Source organism: Lutra lutra, chromosome 1, assembly GCF_902655055.1.
Source record: "Lutra lutra chromosome 1, mLutLut1.2, whole genome shotgun sequence".
Lineage (NCBI taxonomy): Eukaryota > Metazoa > Chordata > Mammalia > Carnivora > Mustelidae > Lutra > Lutra lutra.
Genome location: NC_062278.1, coordinates 209,703,531 through 209,717,423, shown reverse-complemented (window position 1 = coordinate 209,717,423; position 13,893 = coordinate 209,703,531). Strand labels below are relative to the sequence as shown.

At 56.5% G+C, this 13,893-nt stretch overlaps 1 protein-coding gene across 22 annotated transcripts in view; it reads left to right on the top strand.

Moving 5' to 3' along the window:
• The window catches only part of MAST3 (microtubule associated serine/threonine kinase 3), a 37,693-nt gene that overhangs the window by 21,482 nt on the left and 2,318 nt on the right, over positions 1 to 13,893 (top strand). For all 22 annotated transcript variants that reach the window (XM_047697661.1, XM_047697652.1, XM_047697600.1 and 19 more), the window contains 16 exons: positions 858 to 919; positions 1,289 to 1,374; positions 2,206 to 2,414; positions 3,062 to 3,200; positions 5,809 to 5,941; positions 6,131 to 6,296; positions 6,880 to 6,981; positions 7,631 to 7,753; positions 8,587 to 8,696; positions 9,521 to 9,687; positions 10,187 to 10,431; positions 10,926 to 11,132; positions 11,407 to 11,633; positions 12,110 to 12,232; positions 12,813 to 12,949; positions 13,069 to 13,256. In XM_047697661.1, coding sequence (XP_047553617.1) covers positions 858 to 919; positions 1,289 to 1,374; positions 2,206 to 2,414; positions 3,062 to 3,200; positions 5,809 to 5,941; positions 6,131 to 6,296; positions 6,880 to 6,981; positions 7,631 to 7,753; positions 8,587 to 8,696; positions 9,521 to 9,687; positions 10,187 to 10,431; positions 10,926 to 11,132; positions 11,407 to 11,633; positions 12,110 to 12,232; positions 12,813 to 12,949; positions 13,069 to 13,256 — 2,424 coding nt within the window. The remainder of the gene's footprint in view (positions 1 to 857; positions 920 to 1,288; positions 1,375 to 2,205; positions 2,415 to 3,061; positions 3,201 to 5,808; positions 5,942 to 6,130; positions 6,297 to 6,879; positions 6,982 to 7,630; positions 7,754 to 8,586; positions 8,697 to 9,520; positions 9,688 to 10,186; positions 10,432 to 10,925; positions 11,133 to 11,406; positions 11,634 to 12,109; positions 12,233 to 12,812; positions 12,950 to 13,068; positions 13,257 to 13,893) is intronic.

Sequence of the window (13,893 nt, the reverse complement as noted above, 5' to 3'; positions counted from 1 at the left end):
CGGTGTCTACCCAGCATCATTGCTGTGTTAACCTTGGGACTGGGCTGCCATCGTCCCCATTTAAAGCTGGAAAGACTAAGGCTCTGGGTAAATGAGGTCGAGCAGGGGTCAGACCTCAATGGGCCCAAGGCCAGACTGCTTAGAGACTTGCTGTGTGGCCATGGCTGGACTTGGCCCTCCAGTGGAGATAATGTAGGTGGTGTTGTGGGTGGCCCCAGTGTCAGAGGAGACAGAAAGTGGCCAGGTGGTTGGCGGCTGACACTGTGGGGCAGATCATCTGTCCTGTGCCCCTGTCAGGGAACCCTCGGCATGGAACAGAAGTGGAAGGGCTGCATTCAAATCCAGGCTTCCCTCGCCTGTGAGACTCCATTGTCCCATATCAGCCCTGCCCTGTGACCATGAGACACTATCTTCATTGCCATCCTCACGTCTCATGTTTACCAACCACTCAGTTGGGGCCACCCCTCTGCCAAGCCCTAGGGCCAGAAAATGGCAGGGGGCTCCCTCTGGGCTACACCCCAAGCTGACGAGGATATTAGGAGCCAAAACCCAGAGGGCCCATGTCACAGCCCATGTTAACAGGCTCAAGGCTGGGAGCCAGGATGACAATTGTGCCATTCAGAGGCTGGGCTTCCCACTGGTCCTTCTAGAAGGTTCCCTGGTTATTGCTTCATTTGGCCTCCTGGGTTTGGTCAAGAATTGGATGTAGTAGGGGCTCAATGATGGTATCATGGGATCTGGTCAGGGAAGCACCATGTCCCCAGCCCAGGATGAGCCTTGGAAGCTGTAGGAGATCTCTGGGGGATCGAGGGGCAGGGCATGGAGGCCACATTTCAGGCTCCTCCCTTGTCTTACAGAGATGGTGCCTCTGAGTCACCTGGAAGAAGAAGGACAGCCTCCAGCTCCTGAGTCCCCGGAAGTAAGTCACAGAGCTTTGATGCTCCCACCTGTCTTGTTCTTTTCAAGATAGACCAGGCGGCCGTGGGAAGGGCTGGGTTTGTTAAGCTTTTGCATGTAGTAGGTGCTTAATAAATGCCCGTGACTTCAGGGAGAAAGTAGAGGCAAATGAGACTACCCTGACATGGTGGTTGGGCAGGGCCAGACTGGAGGGGGCATCAGAAAGGGGAGTTTTGGAGGATGTAGAGGAGTTTTCTGGAAGGAGAACATTGCTTGAGCCAAAGCTTAGAAACTCAGAAGCTGAGCTGGAGAAGTTGAAAAGGAGGAAGTAACACCAGGCCCAAGGGTTGGGACTTGAGGGCAGGGACACTGACCCCTTCTTGCCCGCTAGAGCCGTGCCCTCATCGGCCCATCACGGAGGAAGCCATGTGAGAGCGACTTCGAGACCATCAAACTCATTAGCAACGGGGCCTATGGGTAAGTCCTCAGGTCCCCCATAGACCCATTTCTCAGATGCCCATGGGGCTGCCTGGGGTCCAACGGTGGCCCCTAAATGTGGAGATGGAGAAACTGAGGCCTGACGAGGAAAGTAGAAACGCAGTACAGCCAGGCCAGAGCCTCAGATGGTCTCGTCCATGGTCTAGGCCATTACCTGCCCCAGGTAACTCTCCAGGTATAGGGAGTCATAGGCATTTCAGGGCCACGCAAGCCAGCAGATGGCTGCATGGCAGCAGGCGCATGCAGCGAGCATTATCTGAGCGTCCTCCACTCACGGATTTGTGTGGAGGTCGTGGGGAGGGGCCTTCTCCACAGCATCAGACTATGGAGCGGGTGGCCAGAGATGGGGGGGCTTCTCGTCTGGGTGACGTCACTCAGCAGCGTGGCCAGGAGTCCGGGTCAGACAGCTCCAGAAGGCCGTAGTGGCTCTGGGGTCTTCATAGCCCCCTGGGTGATCTTATAGTTGGCTAGTCAGTTCAAGGCAGTTTTACTAGATACACAAACCTGGCAAGCTCTAAACGCGTCAAAATCTGCTCATTTCGGTTGTGCGTAAAGCAGTTTGAGCCTGGTGCTGGGGCTTTTGAGCTAAAAGGTCGCCGTCTGCTATGAAGAAGTAACCTAGAGGCCATCTTGGGCTTCTCTGTGACACCAGGGAGAGTGGCTGAGACCCATAGCAGGGCTGCTTTCGGAGAGGGGCTGGGGAAGGAGAAAGGCTGTCCCGGATGTAGGGTCAGACGGCTTGGGTGAAGGCCTGGCCCCACTGAATGCGGGGGCCTCAGCGTCCGGCCTCAGCGACCCCGGCTCCCCCAGGGCCGTCTACCTGGTGCGGCACCGAGACACGCGGCAGCGCTTTGCCATCAAGAAGATCAACAAGCAGAACCTGATTCTGCGCAACCAGATCCAACAGGTCTTTGTGGAGCGTGACATCCTCACCTTTGCCGAGAACCCGTTTGTGGTCAGCATGTTCTGCTCCTTCGAGACCCGGCGCCACTTATGTATGGTCATGGAGTATGTGGAAGGTGCGGTCACAAGGGCTTTGTATGCCTCTGGGGACAGGGAGCTCACCCTCTACCCTAAAAGAGAGTCCCTCCTTTGACCACGTTGGGGTTTGCTCTGTCTTCCAAGGGGTCCCAGCCTGCCTTGGGGGACCCTCGGTCTGTGGTGGAGGGGCCCATCCTCAGGGCTTGGGGCTGAGGGAGCTCAAAGAGGAGTGTGAGAGTAGAACCCTGGGGGAAAGGGTGAGGATGGACATCTTTGGTAGGGGGGATCTGATGAGCAGAGCAGGAGTTAAAGCAGGGAAGGGAGGGTGGTGTGGGGCGGAAGAGCTGGCGTGGTCGGGGGCCAGGGAGAGGAGTTTGGGGAGCAAGTTTGCAGTTTAAGAATGAGAACTCCAGGTGAGTGCAGGGGTTTTAGGCAAGGAAAGGGAATGACCACTTAGGAGGCACCAGCTGTGTACAAGGTAGGGGACTGGTGCCCTTCCGGAGCTGCTGTCCTGCTAGCGGGAGAATCAGGAGTCAAGGTCTGTCCTCCCTCCTGCCCCTCTTGGTTCCCTGCCTTGGTTCGGTCCAGACCGGGGACGTTCTACAGGAGGTTGGAGTGGTCCTGTAGGCCTGGGGTGAGGCTGTAGAGCCCAGGGCCTCTGTGAATGCGTCTGCGCCCCCCACAGGCGGCGACTGCGCCACGCTCCTGAAGAACATGGGCCCACTGCCCGTGGACATGGCCCGCATGTACTTCGCTGAGACAGTGCTGGCGCTCGAATACTTGCACAACTATGGCATCGTGCACCGTGACCTCAAGCCTGACAAGTGAGCAGCCTCGAGTCTTGGGGGTATGGGAGCAGGGCCTCTGATTGGGGTCTGGGGCTGCTCAGAGCCCCATCTGCCCGGATTCCCCTGGCCCCTGGGGCCCCTGGTGACAGGAAGACACAGAACAGTGGCAATCTTGGGCAGCTGGTACATACAGAGGCGAGCGGGTACTTAATAGGCACCTGCTGTATGCAAGGGAGAGACAGTACATTTATAGAGGGGCTGCCAAGCAAAGAGAGAATGGATGCACAAAATATACAGGGGAAGGAACTGTGCATTCACAGAGCTGTTGCTCTAAGGGGAGAGAGAACGTGCACTTAGGAGGCAATATCTGTATACTGGGAATAGGGACAGGCCCTTTGTAAGACCTACATGTGAAGGAGGGGACTGTGCATATTTTGTGCATGTGTTGTATGTTCGTGCAGGGAAGGAAGGAAAAGAATGTGTTTCTTGAAAGCATTGGGAGGTTTATTTTACTCTAGCACCTAAGAAGCACCTACTGCATACCAGGTTCTCTATGGGTGACACATGTGTGAATAATCCTTCATGCTCTGTAAGTCCTACATAATTTGCAAGGCACTCTCGCCTGCATTAATTGAGCACCTGCTGTTTATAGAGCCAGGGGCTGTTTTTATATCAAGTGCCCTGTGGCTACCAGGCAAGTGTTAAGAGCCCTGCCTGTTTCCAGGGCATCTCATAGTTTGCCAGTGGCTTAGAAGATGAAGTGTGTATTTGGCATCTGCTATATACCTGGGCCTCTATGCTCAACGCTCTAAGGAAGCCCTGTGCCCAGCAAAACTCGGTGGGTCATCCTAGAGTGGGGTGGGGTCTCCCAAGAGTATTCAGGTCACACCCCAAGGCAGGACCTACCCCTCCCAGGTGAGGGACTGTCATCTGCAAAAAGGCACAGGCAAGTGTCTGGCCCCAGAGGGCTCAGGGAGGTAGGCACACGTAACAGGTGCTTGAGAAAAATAGATATTTTTTTCACTTTGGAAAATTTCAGATACATCCCAAAGTCAGGAGAAGGTGCATTCATTGGTGAGGGCCATCAGAGCAGAGTAGCACAGACTAGGCTGCTGAAGCCACAGAAATGTGTTCTCACGGTCCTGGAGGCCAGAAGTCCAAGATCAAGATATCAACAAGGTCTACCTCTGGAGGTGCCAGGAAGCGATCTCTTCCAGATCTCTCCCCAAGGTTCTGGTGATTTCGTGGCTTGTGACAGCATCGCTCCAGCCTTCATGTGGTATCTTCCCTCCGCACGTCTGTGTCCACATGTCCCCTCTTCATAAGGATACTAGTCCCAGGGGCGCCTGGGTGGCTCAGTGGGTTAAATAAAGCCTCTGCCTTTGGCTCAGGTCACGATCCCAGCATCCTGGGATCGAGCCCCACGTTGGGCTCTCTGCTCGGCGGGGAGCCTGCTTCCTCCTCTCTCTCTGCCTGCCTCTCTGCCTTCTTGTGATCTCTGTCTGTCAAATAAATAAATAAAATCTTAAAAAAACTCTTAAAAAAAAAAAAGGATACCAGTCCTGTTGGATGAGGGGCCACCGTGCTCTAGCATGTCCTCATTTATTTATTTATTTTTTAAAAGATTTCATTTACTTATTGGACAGAGAGAGACACAGCAAGAGAAGGAACACAAGCAGGGGGAGTGGGAGAGGGAGAAGTAGGCTCCCTGCTGAGCAAGGAGCCCAATGTGGGGCTCGAACCCAGGACCCTGGGATCATAACCTGAGCCGAAGGCAGATTCTTAAATGACTGAGCCACTCAGGGGCCCCAAGCCCTTGGTTTTAACTGCACCTGGTGGCTACACTGAAATGGTTTTCCTCGGCTGGTGTACAGAGTAGTTGCTCAGGAAACGTCCCTTATGTTTAAAATAGTATCTGCACATAGTCGGTGTACGGAGTTGTTTCTTCATAGAGTCGAGGTATACAGGATGTGCCAAATGAAGGGTTTATCAGACTGCTTGGATCTACACAGTGAGTTCTCTAGAAATGAACCAGCCCGTGTACCAGGAGGTACGTGAAAATGTGACTTTATAAAGATGGTGCGGGGGCGTTCTACGACCTAGAAGTATGTACTTCAGCTGATGGGAAAACTCCAGCAGCAGGGTACACAGTAGGTGTACAAGTTTTCAAAAGTGGGTCCTCTTAGGAAGTGCACAGAAAGATTTCTGTATACAGCAGCTGCTCAAGCTTTGTTCACTGTTCAACAGGGAATATAAACAAGAAGTACCTGAAAGGGTTTAGTTTGTTAAAAAGAACAAACACGTGTACAAAAATACATTGTAGATCCCCCCAGTAGGGGTGCAGGTGTTTTAACACACAGTGGGGAGACGGAGTGATTCTTAGGAAGTTTATATTTGAAAAGTGGCGTATACAGTAGGTGCTCAGTAGTGACAGCAGAAGCATACAGTAGGTGCGCCAAGATGTTTGCCAGATTTGAAATACCGCCTAAGAACCTATGAGAACGTGCCAGCATTTGGGAAGCTTCCCTGGCTGGACCTCCGCCCAGCTGGGGTGGCAACAGCTTCTGGGGTGGCATGAGCAGGCACCAGGCACCTCAGGGGTGTCCCCCCTCCGGCCCTGAGTGTACCACTCACCCGCCTACAGCCTGCTCATCACCTCGCTTGGCCACATCAAGCTGACTGACTTCGGCCTGTCCAAGATTGGGCTCATGAGCATGGCCACCAACCTCTACGAGGGTCACATTGAGAAGGACACCCGGGAGTTCGTGGACAAGCAGGTGTGCGGGTGTGCCAGTGGCCCCAGGGGTGGGACCACCTCCCTCTGTCTGGATCCCGACTCTCGGGACATGGGGAGACCCTGCAGCACCTCCATCCCTGTGCACAGCCTGGCCTTGGCCGCTCTGTCTCTCTCGCGGCCTCTCTGGAGTTGGAGGCCATCCTCCTTTTCCCCCTTCTGCCTGACCCAGGTGTGTGGGACACCTGAGTACATCGCGCCTGAGGTGATCTTCCGCCAAGGCTATGGGAAGCCAGTGGACTGGTGGGCCATGGGCGTGGTCCTCTATGAATTCCTGGTGGGCTGTGTGCCTTTCTTCGGAGACACCCCCGAGGAGCTCTTCGGCCAGGTGGTCAGTGGTGCGTTTCTCCCCACATGGCCACGGTTCGAGTCTTGCCCCCCCCTGCCGGGGCTCTGGGCAGTAGCGCCCCACCCCCTTCAGGGTGCCTTGCCGCAACCGGATGCTGGGGACATGGCCAAGGGCAAGGCAGACAGTGAGGGAGATCAGTATGCAAATTATGGGACATCAGATACCAAAATGCCAAGAAGAAGAAGCAGGAAGAAGGGAAGGGATGGGGTACTAGATGTGATGGGGGCCTGCCTTAAATAGGGGGGTCACAGAGGCCTCTGAGGTGACAGTGTGAGCAAAGCCTAAAGGAGCAAGAGGAAGCCACAGAAGTAGAAGAAGGGTACAGCCCTGGTAGAGGGGCGCAGCCAGAGCAAAGGCTGTGGGCGGGACTGAGCCTGGTGGCGCTGAGGGGACAGAGGAGGCTGGTGGTTTGGTGTTCAGTGAGTGAGGGGAGGTGGGGGAGTTGCTACGAAGGGCTATCCTCACACTCTCACTCCCTCTCTTATTTTATTCTATTTTATTTCATTTTATTAATCTATTTATTTCAACTTATTAATTTATTTCATTTTTTTTTTCCTCGCTCCTCGTTTTAGATGAGATCATGTGGCCAGAAGGGGATGAGGCCCTCCCAGCTGATGCCCAGGACCTCATCACCAGGCTTCTCCGACAGAGCCCACTGGACCGTCTGGGCACTGGTATGTGAATGTGGGGGGCGGGGGCCCAGGCGGGGGGTAAGCAAGAACTCTACTTGAGAGGCTACAAGGAGGAGGGGGACTTGGGGCTGGGGTTTTGAAGGATACATAGGAGTTCACCAGGAACTTGCAGATAGCTGGGTCTGATGCAGACAGGGGGCACTGAGGCCAAGTATGGGAGCCTGCAAGGTCACCATAGGCTATGTCCTAAGGTCCTCAGAGGCTCAGCCCACTGGATCCCACTGTTTGGATTTCCCTAGCCATCTAATTAATGGTTAAGGGACTGTTTGAGACTCTTGGAGCCACTATAGGTCACGTTCTTGATGAAGCTCAGCCACTGAGCTGAGGCTGGAGAACAGGATATCTTCATGCCGTCAGCTCTACTCCATGGAGTTGAAATACATGGAAAAGGCCTGGGAAGGAAGCCCTCCTGGGGCTTTGCGGTTTCTCCAGGTGGTGGGATCTCAGAATCCAGCAAAGGCAAGAGCAAGGCCTGGGTTCTAGGCCCAGCTCTGTCCCTCTTCAGGCTATGAAACAGCAGCTGCTCCCGTCGCCATCTTCATGGTTCTATGTTGGCCAAGTTTGGGCTCATAGCTGGCTTAGGGGGCAGTGGGGACAGGGACATGCACGGCTAAGCTGGGCATGTCTGCAGGGGGCACCCACGAAGTAAAGCAGCACCCCTTCTTCTGGACCCTGGACTGGGCCGGGCTTCTGCGACACAAAGCTGAGTTTGTGCCACAGCTTGAAGCCGAGGACGACACGAGCTACTTTGACAGTAAGTGCGGCTTGAGGGGGTGCGCTCTGCCATTCCACACTCTCCTGAGACAGGGAGGGGGGTGTCTGCCAGGGTCTCCACCCAAGTGCCTCACCCTGAGCCTGGAGCTTCTGACTTCCTGAGCTTTCTGAGAAATTAGAGCATGTCTGCTGGCAGCTGCTCCCCCCTTGACTGGTTTCCTGTGCTTCTGGGTTCAGGAGGCCACAGCATCCTCCCGGTTGTGGGAGGGGAAGCCGAGGTGCTGAGTGTGGCAGACCCTTGCCCGGCAGGTTCAGCCTCCTCAGTGTCCAGCCCTGACCAGGCAGGCAGGGAGCCCTGTCTGTCACACAAGAGGGCAGGGCGCTTTGCTGTGTCCCTCTGCCACTGTGGGTGGGCTCAGACAAGTCTTCCTTTGCCTACTTGGGGTTCCAGCCAAATAGATGAAATGCCGTCGGTCTCCAACACCTCTTCCAGAACTTGCTGTGTGATCTTGGGCATGTCAGAGGTCCTCTCTGAGCATCTGTTTCCTCTTCTGTGAAATGGGGAGCATCCTTTTAAGATGCACAGTATTCCCTAATTCTGGGTGACCCATCCCAAGGGTGAGGATACGGAGGGCCACACACAAGAATTCCCACCCGCGATGCCAGAGATCATAGGGACACAGCTGGGGTTTATTGCCATATACTCTGCCACTCAAGCATCCTGTGGTCCCTGAGTACACCAGACACGGTCCCACTTCAATGCCTTTGCCCTGACAGTGTCTCCCTGCCTAGGACGCCCTCCACACATCACCCCCAGCCTTTGCAGCCAGTTCTGGGCATCGGGTGGGCTGCATGTGCCTTTCCCTCCCGCAGCACGCTCAGAACGGTACCGCCATCTGGGCTCGGAGGATGAGGAGACCAACGACGAGGAATCATCCACAGAGATCCCTCAGTTCTCGTCTTGTTCCCACCGGTTCAGCAAGGTGGGCGGGGGCCCCAGACACTGCTAGCGCTCTGGAAGCCTGGCAAGATGTTCATTCTGGGGGCCCAGTGGTGTTCTTTAGTACATTCAGAATGTTGGACCCCCATCACCTCTGGTCTAGTTCTAGAACCTTCCTGTCACTCTAGAGGGAGACCCCTGTCCCCAAGGGCAGTCATTACCCTGCCCTCCTCCTCTGGCCCCTTGCCCTTGCAATCACTAATTTTTCTGTCTCTGGATTTGCCTGTTCTGGATCTTTCACCGAGCCAGAATCCCACAACACGTCTGGCCTCTTGCATTCTCAGCCAGACATCTTCCAGGCGCATCCATGGTGTAGACCTCATATCAGCTTCGTTCCTCTTTATGGCCCAGTAATATTCCGCTGTATGGATGGGCCCCACTGTGTTCACCCCTCCAACAATGGACATTTGGGATGTGTCTGCGTTGGGGTCGTTGTGAGCAGTGCTGCTCTGCTGGGTCTCACCTTAGAGCCTCACCAGCTTCAGGGCCTCCTTCCTTTGTAACTGGATGATAAAAACCGTCTGTGCCGCTCACGGGCCTGAGCCCCATGCGGAGCGCCCTGATCAGCAGCAGAAACTCCCAGCTGGGGCCCCATTGGTAGCCAGGCCCCTCTGAACCTCAGTTTCTCCATCTGTACAGTGGGCTAAAGACTCCTCTATTCTTAGGGATGTGGCGGGTATGGATGGAAGGAAATGACTCACGAGGAAGCATGGGGAATATAGGAAGCTTTTGACTCAGCGGGCTCTTCTTCCCGGGGGTGTGGTTGCCTGTCTCCTTGTCCTTACTGGTGTGTTCTCTTGCTGCCAGGTCTACAGCAGCTCCGAGTTCCTGGCTGCCCAGCCCACCCCAACCTTCGCTGAACGCAGCTTCAGCGAGGATCGGGAGGAAGGCTGGGAGCGCAGCGTCGAGGTGGACTACGGCCGCCGCTTGAGCTTGAACACCAGCTTGAGCACCTGCTTGAGCACAGAGATCCGGTAGGTGGGCCGGGGAGCATGCGCAGATCCAGCCTTCCAGCCCACCGGGGGCTGGAGCCACTAGAAAGCTTCCCAGTGGCCCAGTCAAAAAGGGTCAAACCCATGGGCCGGCGTGTTCAAACCCCGTCAATGTGGCCAGGGGCTTTGCGTCTCTAACCACACCGAGCATAGCGTGGTGGCGCGACCATACTGTGTTGGCCCTGTTCCCTCCACCAGAATATCCTTTGCTAACGAACTCCTATTCATTTCTCAAAGACCAGACTCAACAGAAAAATAATCAATGTCTGCTAAAGGATGAGTGTTGGAAGCTGGATTTTAATAAAAGACAGAAATTCCTCAGGCAGACAGAAGACCCAGCATGCAGAGGGAACTTACTTGCATTTACAGATTACCTCTGTTTCTAAGCTGGGAGTTAAAATATGGCCACTAGGGGTTGCTGACTGGGTGTCCTGGGGCCAGGATACCTGGCTAGTGTGACTTTAGCTCTTCTCTGCTGCAGACTGCGGTCCTGGACATCCTCTGGTTCTTCCTGTCAGTCGTCGTCTTCCCAGCCTGAGCGGGGGCCCAGTCCATCCCTCTTGAATACTATTAGCCTGGACACAATGCCTAAGTTTGCTTTCTCGTCAGAGGATGAAGGAGCCAGTACAGCTTCTGCGGGCCCCAAGAGGCCCATCTTCATTCTGGGGGAGCCTGATCCACCTCCAGCAGCCACCCCTGTGATGCCCAAGCCCTCAAGCCTTTCTGGTAGGTGAGGTCCCGGATGGGAGGGATAGTATTGTAGAAAGTTACCCAGAGGAGGGACTATTTGAGATGGGCTTTGAAGGCTGAATAGGAGCTCTCCAGAGAGACCATTCACTTGCCTAACAAAGGCTTTAAGATAGGAAAGGCCAGGGCTTCAGAGAGGCCTCAGGCCTCAGTATTACTCCCGCGTGATACCTCCAGCTTCATGGGATCAGGATGGGACTGGAGACGGGGAGAAGGTTGGGGAGCTCTGAGAGGGATATAGGGGTGTGAGGGGTGGGGGAAGGCTTCCCAGAGGAGGGGACTTGAAGAGTGGAGCTTTCCAGGGAGATCAGGGCGGGAAGGAAGTGTAGGAAGAGGGAACTGCCTGAAGAAAGGTCAGGAGGATGCTGAACGGTGCACACGCCGACTGGAGAGGAAGGAGCTTTGCTCCCTGAGGGCAGAGGGGCAGAGCGGTGAGACTGGCCAGACTAACCCCCAACCGTGCTGACCCCCAGCTGACACAGCCGCCCTCAGCCACGCGCGCCTGCGAAGCAACAGCACCGGAGCCCGACACTCGACACCGCGGGCCCTCGATGCTGGGCGGGGCCGCCGCCTTGGGGGCTCAAGAGAGCCAGCTCCGGAGAAGTCCCGGGTCTCCCCCAGCGGGGGCCGTGTACCCAAGTCTGCCTCAGTGTCCGCCCTGTCCCTCATCATCACAGCCGGTACCGCACATGGCCCAGCCTTGTCTTTCTTTGCCTGCCCACGTCTATTTTGACCTCTGGGTTGGGGTCATGCCATGGGACAGGGGGCCGCAGCTAGACCCAGGGAGAGCTGGGGGACTGGCATTCCTGTGCAGAGGCCAGATGGGGAGACCGTGCTTGGGGCATTGGAACAGCAGCAAAGCAGCCAGAGTGATCAGCTTGGTGGGGGTTGGGGGTGCCCTCCCAACCCTGGTCCCTGCAAGGGAGTGACCCCCTCCCAACCCTGGTCCTGCAGATGATGGCAGCGGTGGCCCCCTCATGAGCCCTCTGTCCCCACGCTCACTGTCCTCAAACCCGTCATCCCGAGACTCCTCTCCAAGCCGAGACCCGTCCCCCGTGTGTGGCAGCCTGCGGCCCCCCATTGTCATCCACAGCTCAGGCAAGAAGTACGGCTTCAGCCTACGGGCCATCCGTGTCTACATGGGCGATAGCGATGTCTACACCGTGCACCACGTCGTCTGGGTAAGTTGGCCGCAGGGTGAGCAGGAAGAGCGGGACCTGGTTTGAGTCTAGCTTACCCCTGGCAAGGTGCCTCACTTTTGGAGCTGCCCTCTCTAGTCTCAGGAAGGCAGGCTCATTCCCTGCAAGGTTTGGAGTCTAGGGCAGGGAGCTGGGGCCACCTAGGCCTTTGCTGTCCCTCTTCTTTATGGGCAGGGAGGTTGGGCAAGACGGACAGGGACGGACAGAGAGATAGAGACCTCAGTGGGGCACGAAGCTCCCACCCCATGCCTGCAGGTGCAGAGTGGGGTGTCTTCCTGCCTCCCCCCAGCCCAGGGCCTGTTCCCTCCCCACTGGTCACTCTCTGAACAGCCCCCAAGGTCAAGGAAACAGCATGGGCAGCAGCAACTCGCTGAGCTCCTGCAGCTGACTCAGGTAGCATGGAGTCTTCAGCCGCGGGTCCCCAGACCACTGACGCTGCTATCCACCCTCACCCCCAGAACGTGGAGGAGGGAAGCCCCGCTCAGGAGGCGGGCCTGCGAGCTGGGGACCTCATCACCCACATCAACGGGGAGTCCGTCCTGGGGCTAGTGCACATGGACGTCGTTGAGCTGCTGCTGAAGGTGCAGCCCCCTTCTGCTGCCCACCCTTGGGGCTCCCAGAACCCCTGCCCCTGACCTCAACACTCTGGTTTGCTCCTGTGACCCCCTGACAGCTCCAGACTCTGAGGTTCTTGCCCCAGAACCATACCATTCCACACGTGGTCTCACCTCCAAGGCTTGCAGGTCCCCACCCCTCTGCCCAGGTTGTACCACCTTCTTTGTCCCCTCCCCCCATCCCATGCCCCTATGTTTGGCTCTCCCTCTGGTTTACCTCAACCATTTGAGGCTGGGGGTATCTGTACTGTCTTTGTCTTCCTCAAACCATGGGTCCTTAAGGGCTGAGGCCTGGGGGTGGGGAGGCGGGCACAGGCCAGGAGGCAGGGCCTTGCTTGGATAGCTCCTAGGACCGGCAGGTGGGGGGCGGGTGGCTGATTGCGTGGGCAGACAGATGATGGACATGTACCTTTGGTCCACCGGGTGGTGGACATTAGGTGAAAAGTGGGTAGATAAGATCAGGAGCTTCGATGGATGAGGAGGCAGGTGGGCAGGTGGCTCCCTAGATGGGAGGCACCCAGGTCACCCCTCACTGTCCGGCCTGCAGAGCGGCAACAAGATCGCCCTCCGGACCACCGCCCTGGAGAACACCTCCATCAAGGTGGGCCCCGCCCGGAAGAATGTAGCCAAGGGCCGCATGGCACGCCGGAGCAAGCGGAGCCGCCGGCGGGAGACGCAGGACCGGTGAGCGGTGTGTGGGCCCTCCACGGAGTGTTGGTGGAGGACCCGGGGCCGGCTTCCCGGGCTGCTGGGTGTGGGGAGGCGAGCGCGGGTTCTGAAGCATCAGGGCCTCTCACCCTCAGGCGGAAGTCGCTCTTCAAGAAGATCTCAAAACAGTCCTCTGTACTGCATACCAGCCGCAGCTTCTCTTCTGGCCTCCACCACTCCCTGTCGTCCAGCGAGAGCCTCCCAGGGTCGCCCACCCACAGCCTCTCCCCCAGCCCCACCACACCTTGCCGCAGCCCAGCTCCCGATGTCCCAGCAGGTACAGGTATGTGTGCTCCCTGGGGGCAGCTCAGGTCTGTGGTGCCTGGGCCATTGAGGGAGCCAGCTGGGTTTAAAGGAGGGAATGACATGAGGTGGGAAATGGGGCCCCCAGAAGGGCCTTTCCAGGCAGCCTGGTGGTGGCAGGAGACAGGTGTGAGAGCAAAGGAGAGTGTACCCAGCCCCCAGCCAAGGGAGCATCATGAACAGCAGACAGAAGGGTTGTGAAAACAGGGGAAGGCTGGGGAGGGAGGAAGTTGGGAGATGGGTCAGGCCACGAAGCTGGGCTTTTGTTGGTGGGAGGTTGGGAGCCATGGAGGGTGTGTGAACAGAAGAGGGCATGTTTCAGATGGATCTGAGTTTTAGAAAGATCATTCTGGGGTAGGAAAGGGTGACTTGGCCCAATGCTGAGCACCCCAGTCCATGAGACACCCAAACACAGACACCCCCAGCCTCACTGGGTTAGCATTCAGCTGAAGGGAGGAACAGGCTGGGGCAACCCAAAGGGGAAGCAGGGAAGGCCTCCAGGGGGCCGGGGCACCCCAGCTGCTACCCCTCTGGCTCACTCTGACTTCATGGGGTGGAGCATATCTTTGGCCTTTTGAGAAGTAGGTCATTAGATGGGAAGTGGGTGGATAGGAACT